Source organism: Leptonotus elevatus, chromosome 21, assembly GCF_054856555.1.
Source record: "Leptonotus elevatus isolate MCC_2025b chromosome 21, RoL_Lele_1.0, whole genome shotgun sequence".
NCBI lineage: Eukaryota > Metazoa > Chordata > Actinopteri > Syngnathiformes > Syngnathidae > Leptonotus > Leptonotus elevatus.
The window spans coordinates 10,304,745-10,319,286 of NC_141259.1; the positions used below are offsets into that span (position 1 = coordinate 10,304,745).

The 14,542-nt window shown below is 43.2% G+C and overlaps 1 protein-coding gene across 1 annotated transcript in view; it reads left to right on the forward strand.

The window, feature by feature from the left end:
- The first annotated feature begins 250 nt into the window (after positions 1-250).
- map3k22 (mitogen-activated protein kinase kinase kinase 22) overlaps positions 251-14,542 on the forward strand; it is a 36,461-nt gene continuing 22,169 nt past the window's right edge. Inside the window, exons 1-3 of the mRNA XM_086066436.1 lie at positions 251-644; positions 10,451-10,537; positions 10,767-10,811. Of these exons, the coding sequence (XP_085922562.1) occupies positions 10,519-10,537; positions 10,767-10,811 (64 nt within the window). The 5' untranslated portion in view covers positions 251-644; positions 10,451-10,518. The remainder of the gene's footprint in view (positions 645-10,450; positions 10,538-10,766; positions 10,812-14,542) is intronic.

A 14,542-nucleotide genomic window follows, 5' to 3' on the forward strand; every position in this document is an offset into this window, starting at 1 on the left:
GTGTGCACACTTGTGCAACCAAAGATTACAATTAATTAATTACAATGTACATGTTGTAGGTCAATTAATTTTTTAATTTTTAATCACAAAACGTAACAACAGATTATTGCCACTGATTGTGTAGTTGCGTCGCTTGAACCGCCAGGGGGCATTGTCGCCCACTTTTCTCGACGGCTCGCTTGGAAACGAGCCAATGAAGACCGTCACCACTTCCTGGTCGTGACGCAGGTTCCGACGTCAGAGGCGCGTCCCCTCCACGGTCGCCGCCGCCGCTTCTGCTTGTGTAGTCTTTGCGGAGGTTAGCGCGACGGTGGGAGAAAGTTTTCCCCGGAGAAACAGCAACATTCCAGGTGCTGGAAACCACGAAGCCTCGGCTCTGGATGTTCCAAGTGGATAAAAGCCTTCGTTTGTCATTCCAGTCCGTCGTTTTCCGGATATCAACGCGCTGTTTTTTTTTTTTTTGTGTGTGTGTGTGTGTTTTTTGGTGGAACATTTGCTCAGCATCAGTTGGGAATTTTTCCTCTCTCTCTTTTGTTTTGTTTTTTTCCAACTGACTATTTTTTTCTATCTGGGATAACTTACCCTCTCGTCTTTACTCGTCCTGCAAAAAAACATTCGAAGAATGGAGACGATGAGGTAACAAGGTAAGAAATGCACACTTAATCACGCTGTTATTTCCTGTTTACTCTACTTAGTGTTGCAATAAACTTTGCTGCCATGACAGCTCGACGGCTTTTTAGACAATGTTGCAAACGGACAACTTGCTCTTGATTTGATTTTACTCTTCAACATGCATCTTCTCTGATGTTTACATACGACTGACATCCTTCTACGCGTGTTGTTTAGCTTTTGTGCTTGTTCCTTAGTTAAACAAAAAAAGTGGTGCCTAAAGACACGCGTAAATTTGGACAAATGTAAATACCCATGCATTAAGTTTTTTTTGTTTTTGTTTAAGTTAGCATGCTAACTGACCACCTGGGGTTGTTTCAGTCTTGTAGTACCATTCTCTGCCACAAATGATGCTATTGAGCGTGCTCTGCAAAATTAAAGCATGAAAGAGAATAGGTTTTATGCTGCCGATTCGGATAACTAACCTTGCTCTTGCACGATGTATTCTCGCGGTACTTGTGAGTTCACAAATTCCCGAGAATGCATCTTGTACCGCTCCCATTGATTTTCATCGATACGAACGACTGGTGGTTCGGACCAATCACAGAGTGACGTTGTATTTTGGGGGCGGGATATGCAGCTGTGACGAAAACAATCAACCGATTCCGATACCGATCACATTGATTAGCTGCCCATGTTTCAACTTTAGAGCTGCTCACTAACGATTGTTTTAATATTTCAATCAGGTAAAAGAGATGCTAAAAAGTCACATTAGCTGTTCTCAGCCCAAACTACAGTGAAGAACAAGAGCTAGCTAGATGCTAATTTTAACTAGACGTCGACAGTAGTATGCTAAATTGCTAGTGGCAGTTGTTCGTCTTATAATATTCTATACCGCAAGAGATGCTAACTCGTCACTAATTTTTCTCAGCTAAAGAGCGATGAAGAGCAACAGATAGCTCGATGCTAATTTTTGTCACTGTTGTCCTGACGTTTCAAATCCAATTAGCTAGATACTGTAAAAATATCCAAAAATGCACAGATAAATGTAATCTTGTAGCTCAGAGTTAGCAAGCCTACTAGCTAGTGCAGTTTTACCGGTCTTGTACTACTACGGCCACTCTTTACCGTGGGAAGTCGCTGCTTTTGTTCTCAGCTGAAACTAGAAAGTGAAGAGGAGCTGGCATATTTTTTGTAGCGCTGTTGTATATACTGCATTTAGTGTGCAAATATTGTGAGATGGAAGCATTGATTCATATCTTGAAGTTAGCATACTGAGCTACTTAGCTAATCCCGGTTGTGTTCATCATCTTAAGTTTGTTGACTTTTTGCTTCCACTTGCCGACTATGGAGGGAAAAAGTGACTTCCAGTAAAGGCAACTGTATTGAAAAGTTCAAATTAAATTGTTGCGTCAAAAGGCCTCGTTTTAGACGTGGCGCGGTTACGCTACGAAGCTTAAGCAAGTTTGCTTTGCGGGTTTGGGATGCTTCATTGCTTTCATGCCACCTCGTCTCATAGGTCGACTCTTTCGTTTTCGCTCACTTGCACAACGTACACAGGCTGGGAGACAGGAAACACAAATGCGCAGACCGTTTTTTTTGTGTTTTAGCCAGACGGCGTCTGAAAGCTTTCCAGGGGCCAGCCGAGGTCGCCCGTCCTTATCAGTGAGAGTTCAGGGGTTGAGCCCTCTCTTCCTCCCCCTGCCTCTGCCCAACCTCCCGAAGAGGAAGTTGTCCCGATTGAGCTTTGTCTGCAACAGCTTGTTTGAGCGCGAGGACAATGCTGTCTGCCGCGAGGACGGCCGGATAGACAACACACGCTTGCACGGCAACTTTGGACAAGTCTCGCACGGGGGCAGCTTTGATTTTTCCAAATTTGGATATGACAACACTTGGATTTTCTCGCCCAAAAAATGGAATGTATGATGTTAGACTCATTTTAAATTCATTCAGGACAAGAATGGGCTTTTACTGTGGAGCCGCCATTTTTCTGCCCATCTTTTTAAAAAACGGCGTAAGTTCTCGAACTCATAATCGCAAGCAGTGTTTCCCACACCATGTTAATACTTGGGCGGGCCACCCAAGTAGCTTTCAAGAAAATGTAATAAAAAACAATATATATTAAAAAAATCGATTCAGCAATATATCGCGATATTACAGCGCGCAATTCTCGAATAAATTCAATATGCGGCCGAATCGATTTTTAAACATAAATTTTTTATGGAAAATATTCAACAAAACGTCTTACTTTGGGTTAGGATTCACACATTAAGCATGGAAGAATGTTATGTTAATGAACATTAAGCTTTAATATTTGATTTCAGTGCTGTTCAAACATTAAACAGACTGTAACCTGAATTTTCAGATAAATACATTTTCATACAAATCTTACAGTGTACATGTACAAGTTTACTGATTAATATTTTCTAAATGTGAGTTTTAAAAAATCGCAATAATCAATTTATAGATTCGCATCGGGATTAATCGGTATCGAATCGTGATTTATGAATCGTGATACGAATCGAATCGCCACGTACTAGGCAGTTCACACCTCTAATATATATATATATAAATATATATATATATATATATATAAAAAACATGTCGCGACCAGATATACCGCATGTAGCATTAGTTCGCCGTTACGCACTTGAGGATCATGAGGTTAGAGGAGACCCAAGTAGCAGGGCTGACCAAAGCAAGCTGAAGAATAACAAACAAATAAGCGAGATGGTCTTTTTACAAATCTGTTACGAGCTGTTTTTCTCTTCTCTTCTGCTGAAATGGAAAACTCTCGAGTACCAAGAGCCCTAAGCTCCGAATTGCTTGACGGCAAAACATAAACACTCTCTCTCTTTCTCTCTCGCTCTCCCGTTGCTGGACCACAGCTGTTTGACATTCTGTCTCGCCACGAATGAATGAATGCGCTTGTAATAGCGTGTCAGCACATAATGGAGACGACGGCTTAACTCCAGATTCCTCTCGGGGTGAGGATACGCTTCTCCCCGAACCGAGCGGCTGCGACGCTGCGAACTCCGAGGAGAGAATCTGCTATTTTTAGGCCGTTCGTGTTGTGTGGCCGGCGATAATGGCAGACAGATTCACTTATCTTGCCAGCTAATAGAGCCGTCACTTAGTCACAGGCGCGGATCCTTTTTACATCGTAGCTTCATTTCTGTAGCCTCACCAGTTGTTATTGTATTAAACACCCTGCCAAAATGGTGTCACTCGGATTCGTCATCTTATTGTCAACTGTGCTTTATCACGTTGTTGTCTTGAGGTTGTGTTTTCATTGTTCGTTTGGTCATCTACTTGACCATTTTCCACAAAACTTTGTGGACGTCCAGTCTCCGGGTAACAGGACAGAAACAAGAGGACAGGACAGGAAGTCTGCTATTTTTAAAGTTTGAAGCTGCCATTTTGGGCACTTTCGAGGATTTTGGCGAGCTTCCGCCAGCTTTATTTATAAAAGTGTTGGCGTAAAAACGAAGGTGCAGCTGTAAGTGTCCTGAAGACAACTGAGGGACGAGCTTGTGTCTGACGAGACCTCCCGCAGGGTGACATTGTCCTGTCCGCACACCACAGGGCCTCGTGCGCTTCCCTTCCCAGAACTTGCCAGCCGGTGACTCATGCAGGGCGACCACAGCGCAGCACAGACTTGGCTTAGTGGACGGACGTACGGACGGCCAGGACACCCCCACCATTGACCTTTTTGTTTTTTCTTAAAGGAGCCAGTCACCCAAATGTCTCGCGAAATAATCACTCCTCCGCTTCCTGCCCCATGTCGCAACTCCTCGTCCGCTGGGGGTTGTGGCCGCCGTCCCCTACATGACTTCATGCGCTGTTGATGGTTTTTATTTTGGAAACCACATTTAAACATTTCACCATGACTTGCTCGGGTCCACGTCGTGAGCACAAGAACACCTCGTTATGGCCGCAGTGCCGCAAAAACAGCATATCCTGCACTATCTGGATTAGAGACGCATGTTGTCTTGAGTATTCCAGTAACAACTCAGTCCACATTAAGCGCCTGTTTGTCTGCAAATTTTCTTTCCAATGTATTTCAGCCCTTAGTTTGACTAGGGCTTAACAAAAGCAGCATATCATGCACTGTCTTGAATGAAGATACCTTTTTTGCGATCATTCTGGCGACATTCAATCCACGGTTAGACCGCGCGACGCTAGCAGAGAACCCGATTTGTCTTCCAGATATGGCCACAAGCAGCATATCATGCACCGTCTTGAAAAAACCCCAGCTGTTTCAATCACCATTCCAGCGACAAGACGGTCCAATTTCGAGAGCAATGCCAGAAAATAGTAACAAACCCTCCAACACCAGCTTTAACAGTTTGGCAAGAAAAGCTGTTAGCAGCATATCATGCACTCTCTTTATTATTCATCTTCACTTTCCAGTTTCTACAAATGTACAGTAAGCATGTGAGCTCAGCGCGTGACATGTGTCTGTTTTTCAAAATTTCAGGCTCCCCAAGTCCCGTCTTTGTGTCATTACCGTACCATAAGCAGCATGCCATGCACTGTCTTGAAGAGGGGGATTCCTGACATTTCTAGCCACACCACAGTTTGTTTTTGTGAAGCCAACTGCTTTGTAGATTCTTGCAGTTTTTCGCCACTATGTACATTCCCCCACTCTGTAGTTCTTCTTTTCGTGAGGGATAGTCACGAGCGGCACGTCATGCCCTCTCGTGAATAATAAGGTGCGCTTCCTCTGTGGCCATCCCTACTCCTTCTCGCATGAAACGAGGAGAGAACCTTGATTTCCCTGTCGATATATAACATATCATGTGTCATCTTGACAAAAGAAGCATGTTTACGTGGCGGATCTTTGCCTACTCTGGCGTACAAGCCACCCAAATGCTGATAAATGAGACATTCGTGATCAGCCGTTTGCTCGACAGCTGTTCCTTTTAACGGCGAAGTCACAGCCACTCGTTGTTTTAACATCCATAACTCACGATGAGCGCGTCGTCGCCTGCAGGAACCCCGTCGGGCATCTTGACGATAGCGGCTCCCTGTTGATTTGTTTGTTTGTGCGACCGTTGTCAGGCTCTCAGTCAGAGGCCGTTTTTCACCTGACTATGTGCGAGGGTTCGTGGCCCGGCGTCAGATTCACTGAAGTTGTGCGGCCAAATTTCGCTGCAACGTGGTGGGCCAAAACTAATTTGATTTTGTGGAAAATCCTTATAGCGTCGGGGGATGTTTTTTTTTTTGGCAGAAGTCTGCACTCTTTTCCGTCAGCAGGATTACGCAAAACCTCGCCGCTCTTTGTAGAACTCCCAGCAGAGGATTATTGTGAAAGCTGTCGAAGACGCTTCCAGTCAGTCAAAAATGGCACAGACAGGAGGTTGATGGAGAACCCTTAGTGACTTTTCGGGGAAGAGAGAGTGTCGGTGTGTTCAGTCACGAGCTCGCTGTATGGCAGCCGGCATTAAAAAAAAAAGGTAGGCTGAGATCATTGTTAAGTTTTTGAGAAATTCGCGGAAAATCTAAAAATTTTTTTTAATGCCATTTAATGTTGGTCGAGCATAGTGCCTGTTATTTGATTATTTGTAGTAGGCACCATCAAAAAGTGTGCCAAGAGCCTGTTCAACGCTCCTGGCTTGAAGTATTAATTTGTATCTTGCTTAAAGGAGAAGTCAACCCCCCCAATTTTTTTTTGTGACAATAATATGTTCTCTGCAGCTGCACTAGTCTAAATGTGTTATTCTGTTTAACACATTCACTCACAGCCATTTTCACTGAAGCAGTCCCCTTCACTCCTGGCTGTTTTACTGGATTTTGGCTGATTTTGCAAGGCCCACAGAATATTGTGTTCTATTGCTATAAAAAAAAAACATGGAGCCTACCAAAATAAATATTAGTCTCTTCTCTCATCAGGAAAATAACATATATTATATCTGTTTCCGTTTTGCAGCAATTGGCATTAGAATATAGCTAAGTTTCATCATTATTCACAAATTTTCTTTCAACATGGCCCTGGTTGATCTCTTTTACTCTGCTGCCACCTACTGGTCATTTTTGTAATAATTACCATTGTGTTAAGCGACCTCTTCGGGTCAGAGGCTGCATCAAAGCCTTCTGTATGCTCTAGCATAAAAAAAACATAAAAACTTATAAATACTTCTTTGGAACACAAACAATTTAAAATATTTTTACGTTTTTGGGAACAAAAATTCGTTTTTATCCATCTCAGCTTGCTGTCGACAGAAGATGACATCACAGTTGCTCAGGTCTCAGGTAACAACCAATCACAGCGCAGCTTCAGAAAACAGGTGAACTGTGATTGGTCTTTGCCGGAGCCCTGAGCAACATTGACACCATCTTCAGTCGACAGCGAGTGGCAAAATGGCCGCCCTCTCAGATGGATAAAAACGGCTGGGTTTTGCTTCATAACTCATATTCCGCAAATGTAATATTAATCAGAATGTCATGTTTAGACTAGTGAGGTCACATATAATATATTATCGTCAAGAAATGTTTAAGGTTGACTTCCACTTTAATGTTGTGTAACGTGTAGCATATTGCGTCGTCATGCTCGCTCTCCAAAAGACAAACCAGAACCGAATCCTCCTCATGAATTGACCAATTCATTTCCTGGTTCAGTTAGATTTGGTGTTTTAAACAGTCATGACATTTCACCCAATAGCAGAATCACCGCAACGTTTTGTGTGCCGTGTATATCTGTAGGCATACACGTTTTGTTTTGCGGCGTTGCATACGTTAGAGGGATCCCCGCATATTCGTCCAAAGTTCTTTGGGACTCCGCGGGGATGATGTCACACATGAGATCAGACTGCAAAGCCAGCTGCAGAGAAAACCTTTCACCTCTCAAGTCTCCAGAGAGAGCACGCACGAGAGGGAGAGAGGAGGGAGTTCCCCTGTTTGGATAGTGACGCAACGGAGCCGAAAGACGTTAGCGTGGAATGGATGGGCTGCGACTTCCCTCTAATCAAGAGTCTTAAAAATACGACTCCGGCAGGAGGTTTTGGAGCTTTGTCCGACATCAAAGTCACAGCCCTTCTTCATGTGTTGAAATCGCACCGCAGGTTGGACCTCATGAATAATTCCGAGTACAGAGGCCGACCAATCCTACCCCCCTCCCCCACTGGGGAGGACTCACCGTCTCGAGAGCGACCGGCGTTCGCCCAAGAAGTATGATCAGCGTTGGGATGGCGATCAGTGGGCGCCACTCGCCTGGCAGCATGCTGGGTGGCGGGTTTGAGGTGTGTGTGTGTGTGGGGGGAGGGGGGGGGTGAAGAAACCGACGGGCCATCTGGCGACTCGCTGGCACCGGACAGGGACGACTCGAGCATTAACAGACCGGACCGTGCAAGTGTTCCGAGACCACCTGTCCTACGCTTTCATGTTTGGTCAGAAGCGCCGTTGACGTTGTTTATTAAGGTCTGACTCAGCGGTCAGTGTTGTATTAACCACAAATTGTAATGTGCTACATTTATAGGTAGTTAAAGTGGGTACACGGATTAAGACATTTGTGTTCCTTCACAAATCACATTTGTACATAAATTGGACTGAATAACGAGCCATGAACCACAAGACTTGCTTAACAAAAAGCTTGAGCAACTTGCAGTGGAGCAATAAGATGGAAGGCGAAGTTTTCAAATTCCAAAGAAAAAACTGTATTTCACAAACAATACATCTGGTTTTGAACTAGTCGCATATTTTGTTATTTTACCAAGTTTAATACATTGAGCGAAGGAACTACTATTACAGGCCATTGGAAAGGCGGTAATGGGGGGTCCTCGGTTTACAACACATTTCCATTCCTATGGCGGCAACGCAACTCGAAGATAGAACTAATCAATGCTAGCGCAGTATTAAAGTCATAATTAGAGTAAATATTCATGTATATCAAAGGCACGAAAAATGACTTTTACATAAGTTTACAACTTCTTACTGAGTGAGTCACTTACAGTAGTAGTAGAAGTGGTACCAATCAGAGCTCACCTGTTTTCTGAAGCTGCGCTGTGATTGGTCATCTTCAGTCGACAGCAAGTGGCAAAAAGGGTTGACGTCCCCTTTAAACAGAACAACAGTAGAATTTTGGTTTCAAACTGGTAGACCTACTGACGTTTGAGCATCGGCACTCACGCATATCGACTGAGCGGATTTCATCCATTTTGCAGACATTGATCCAGAACTGCGAGCCAGACCTGCTTAACCACTAGGGTACCGTGCCGCCCGATAAGTGCTCACATTAAACTTAAAAAGCAATAATGCACTCACAGCAGTACAGTACATTCTTAAATATATCTATTTTTTAAGTTACAAAAAAAATTAAATATATAATTTCATAACTATCTTCTCCATTGTGCTTTGTCACTCTTATTTACATTAGCACACACAGTCTAATCTGTCATAATTATTTGGCCCTGGCGGAGGTCTGAGCTCAGGTTGCAGATGTTTCACACTCCCATTCCTTTCACTCGATTCCCGTTGGCTTGTTTTTTTTTTGGGGGGGGGGGTTGTTGTTTCCACACACATAAAAACACACTTTGGTGGAAAAAGAGACAGACAATCTGGCAGAGGGTGGCTATTAGTCTCACTGCGTGCTCTCTGTGGATAATTACACCATCCAATATATCTGTCTGCCTGTCTGTGGACATACACGAGTCTATATTTTACCCCTCAATGCCTCATAACTGCGTGGATTGGAGATGCCACGTTTTTGGTTGTTGAGGACAAAAGTATAGAGACACACCTCTGGCTCAAGACACACGATTGTTTTCTTCTTTTTCTTTATGAGGTGGTGAGATTTTTTACCGCAGTACAGTTTTTACAGCCCCCTCTCTAAATAATAACGGTTTCCTTATTGCGCGCTTTAAAGCGGCAACCATATCCCAAATCACAGCTGTATCCTGTCCTAACCAATCGCAATAGATGTACTGTTATCTACGACTGCGAGCCTCGCTCTCTCCATAAACAGTGGAAAGCGAGATACAAGTTATTTATATTTTTAAAAAAACAATGCAAAGTGACTACATTGTTTTTTCTCCCCCCCCAAAGAATGGAGGGTGGTTTGTGTCAAATAAATGAAGTACCTCTAGATATAAACGCAATTAAATGTGACAGTTACATTTTTAACTATAGTGTAGTATATCACCTATATATGTATTTCAGAAGGGATCGAATGACACGTTTGATGATTTATTTTTAGGGATGAGCGATATTGATTAGTGTGGTCTCTGCATCCACATCCGCAAACAACACGAATAGCACGTTTCTGTAAAAGAAAGATGGATTCTTTAAATTGTACATTGTGTGATTGTGAGTTGGCTGCTGACCAGTGTAGGTTCTGCAGAAGGTGTGCAGACTTATGCAACCGCATCATTTCAGTTGTTTGGTTTTATGTAAAAGATGAAAAGAAAGCAGGCAATTAGTTTCTCTGCCACCATTACCTGTATTCTGTAGTCAGTTTTTTTTTTTTTTTTTGGTCCCTCTTGGAATGCCGGAACGCTCCGTGCATGTCACTGTGACAACCTGAGGCGGGGTGGGGGGTGGGGGGGCATCGTAGGTAGGGAGGGCAGGGGAGGGCTTGGAAGCAACATCAAACACACCACAATTCCTCCACCGCCGCCTCGACCACGACTTGAGGGAAATCACAGGATTCCGCAAGCAGAAAAGGATACACGCCTCTCGCGAGAGCATCCACTGGTTAAATAACCATTAAATGCCAATCTGGTGGAAAGTGCGGAAAGTACCACCTGCGTCCTGTTTTCGCATTCGTTGAAAAAAAAAAAAAAAAAAACACTTCACGTTAACATGCGCGCGCGCACGCCCTGAAATGGTTGCTTGTATTTTGCAGGGTGAAGTGTCCGCCGGCGGCCGAGAGAAGTTGAGCTCCGCGCTCGAGTTCAACGGGGCCACTTCCTGATGATGACAGTAAACATGGGTGAGTGGCGGCGCACGAGCGAGAGCGCACCTTCCTCACACTTCCTCTGGCAGGGAGAAAAGAAAATAACACATAAAAAAAATAAAAACCGCAACCGGCAGCACCAGATGGCCCGTTTTTGTTTTACGACATTGTTTTGTGAAATGTTCCCTCCGTTTGATGCCCTAAGAAGTCTATACAGTATGTGGGTGTATTTCCACCATTTTGACAAAAAAGCTTGTTTCCACAGATGACGGTCTCCAAAATGGACCCCGACAGCCCAGGAACTTACAAGGTTAGTTTGCTGCATTTCCTCACATCCTGGGATTTACACTGCAGGTCCAAGTGCCTACCTTGACTTGCGAGTTTAATTCACCCCGCACCATGCTTGTACGTCAAGTCACTTGCAGAGAGGGTAATTACACATTTAATGAGGAGGACGGAGGGAACGAGAAGAAAGGGACACTGCAATCAGGGTTGCCTCTATGCTCTGTTAACGTGCATTTTACGGGCAGGGGGGGGGGGGGGGGGGGTGTGCCAGCGGGTACTAGTTAGCCCCAATGAAAACATGAGTAGCCCACGGGTTTGTTCTAAAAATAACTCGGCACTCATGGGATACTGTGTGTGTTACTAGGCAGAAGAAGAATGTTAACATTTATTTCTTTATTTCTTTAAACTTAACATGGTAGACATTCCTTCTGAAGCAAATGTAACATGTTTATTTTTAAATTGTGTTCAATGGGAACAATGCATTTTTGTTTACCCAAATATTTCAAAAAAGTTAATTTTTAGAGCTGTGATTTAATATCAATATCAATATTTTTTGCTCAGCGCTATCATACCGCCAAAATTAATGACGGTCTATGCCTAACTGACGGTGGGTGTGAAGTTTTCTGCTAGCGGTCCATTGTCTGGAGCTTGCTCTCAAATCGCGCAACATTTGAAGGCTTTGACAAACTCCCAACCAGGAATTCACCCAAATGATCCCTAATCAGAAGCATGGAAAAAATCACGAGAAAGGGGGTGCAAGGGGGGGGGGGCGGGGAATATCAACATTAAATTCAGTAGACATGTTTATCATAACAGCATGCATAAGAAGTCTCGAGGACAAGGCTTCATCCAGCCATATATTACGCAGACCCTGAGTTAATTTGACCCGTTAATGCATGTTGTGAAGTCTTGATGATTCGTAAGTTTTGTGCGTCCATGTTTATGTAGCATGTGTAACATTAACCAAAAAATCTTCCCAAAATGCATTTGTAGAAATACAATCTCTCCCAAATACAATGAATAAGACACAAACTAATGTCACATCCTCTATTACGTAAGAGTCATTCTTGTTAGTCAACCGTTAATGTCTCAAACATGCCATAGTCGGGTTTTTAGCAAGTGCCATTTTTTTGCTTGGGCCAAATTTTGGTGCCTTGCTTTTAGTGAAGCTGGTGTGTGTGTGTGTGTGTGTGTGTGCGCGTGCACGTGCTTGTGTGTTTAGAACCGAAGTGAGTACAAGTTTGGCTCCCTGGCTGCTAATCCTGCCGGATGCCTTTGCCATGATGTGTCACTCGGCACCAGGAAATCCCCTCAATGTCTTTATTCAGCCTCTCTCTCGCGCGCGCACACTTTGTTTTGCTTTGCAAGTCACAGCTCTGTTAAGTCCTTAAGCTGCCGTTTTAGCATGCGACTCTGGCGGTAAAAGAAGCAAATAACCATATGGCAGAATTAGAACATAGCTTGCGTGAGAAGCTAGCGTTGTAGTAGTTTGTATCGTAACCCAGCGCTCCCTCAGATGGACTCAAATGCACGTTGATATATCAGGTAGACACATGGCTAGCGGCAAAAAGCTAACACAGTAGCTGTCCACATCTTCACTCCTCGCATATGGCAAGCGTAGAACGGCAGCTTTTAGCCAATTGTCATTTAGTGAGAGAAGCTAACGTTGCAGAAAACAGCACAAAAATCAATTGAGTCAAGTGCACAACACGAGTCACAGAGGTCTAGTGAGGACACATTTTCCCTCCCAATTTTTGGCCACACTCCCAATTTTTTACAAGCTATAATATGTTTGGAAAAAGTCCCTTATACTTTAATAGGCCTTTTTTTTGCCGTTTATCCTAGCTAGAAGCCTGGGGAAAAAAAGAAGTTGCAGAGCAGTGATGCAACGCCTAAGCAATCGCTAAGCATTGTGCAATGTTGCTAGCTGGGAAACCCGCCACCCCTTCCTCTAATGCTAGTTGAAATTTTAGCCAGATACCAAGCATCAGAATTCATGTTCGTTTCAGTACATCGAAAGAGAAGTCGGGTCACATTGACGCTGCCGTTCCTTGGCAGCAGTATCGGCCCCCCCAGCGTTCCTTTGGGCTGGCAGTTTGACTCGGCGAGCCTGCGCCTCATTTATATGCAAAACGGAAACATGCAAAAAAGACGAAACATGGCATTCACGACTGTAAACATGTTTTATTTGGAAAAATGTTAGGCACCTTATGAAGTTAGGATTAGGATATTTACCTAGATAACTAGTTTACTTTAATATCCATGTTTGTATGGAAATGACTTATTCATGACAAATGAATTAAAAAAAACAAAAAACATTTAATCTATGAAAAAGGTTTAGCCACTAAGCTAAGCTAGCATGCTACATTGTCACTCTGTGCTCATTCTTGTGCCGACGTAGCCTTAGAGCCTATCATTTTTTTAACAATTAAAAAATATTTTTGAATCCCTCCTTCAAATGTATATCTTAATTACTAACTCCAGAATGCTTTTGTACAAAATCCTGATGATAAGTTATATGTTCTGACTAAAAGCTTTGAGATTCAGGAGTGTCTTATCGGTGTCGATTCTCTTGAAGAGTAAGCATTAGCTTGAGAAGCTAACGTAACAGTCAACATCTAGAGTTTTCGTCAAATATAACCTTGCCTTCAAGCATATCGTTTTTAAAAACATACAAGAAAAACTACTCAATTTTATGTTATGTCATTTGCAAACATTAACGGAAGAAGGGTTAGCATTAGCATGAGAAGTTAGCAGTATTTTTCTTCATTACTTGCTTCTTCTTCTCAAACATATTGTTTTCGTACCAAGTTCCCCTGTGTATTTTTTATTTTTTTAAAGCTTGTTAAATTGTATGTTAGATCATTTTAAATAGTTGAGGAACATGGGGTTTGGACTAGGGTATGTTTGTCATGTCATGTCATCACGCTCAGTGTATTATTCTATAGAAAACAAGTAATTAGCATTAGCCAACAAGCTAACATAGTAGACTAAATCTACAGTATCCACTGTTAATGCTCCTATGTGTCAAAAGGAATTCTTTCTAGAAGCTTACGGAGATGAACGTCCTTCTTCCGCCTACGTTCCCAGACTTTCCCAAAGCCCATCCCGATTATTTTCGGAAGCGTTGACAGCGAAGGGCGAACCGTTCGGCGGCCCCCCCGCTGTCGCCCCGCGGATGGCGACGTTGTCATCCCGTTTCATCACTCGTGCGTTTCTTGAAAACGTGTTGCTGTAGACACACACACACACGGGCGCACACACGCAGGCCTCTGTTTGTTTTGTATCCTTGACTGCGAGCACAGTGTGGTGTGTGCGGTTTTCAGGCTGAAACAACACAGAGAACAGCCGCCAATGAGAAACAGAATGAAACCTTTCTTAACTTCGGTGATGGCAATAAATGTCATGGCATTGATTTTTGAACATTTACAGTCCAGTATAAAATGAAATCAAGCATTAATGTAACGTAAAACATCACAAACACACGCAAGACTTTGCCTTACACGGCAGCTAGCCAGATGGCTAACACGAGACGCTAACATAGCATTCTCTGTCTTTACCCAACACTCTTTCAGATAGACTCAAATATAAGTTGTTCAAATATAGCTGACACGTAAAACACCACCTTTTAAAGCGCAATTAACAAGCATATGAAGTTCAGAAAATGAATGGATAGAATCTACATCTCTACTTTCTTGTCAAACAGCACAAACAGATGGACTCAAACGCGCAACAGCAGCCACAGATCATACAAAA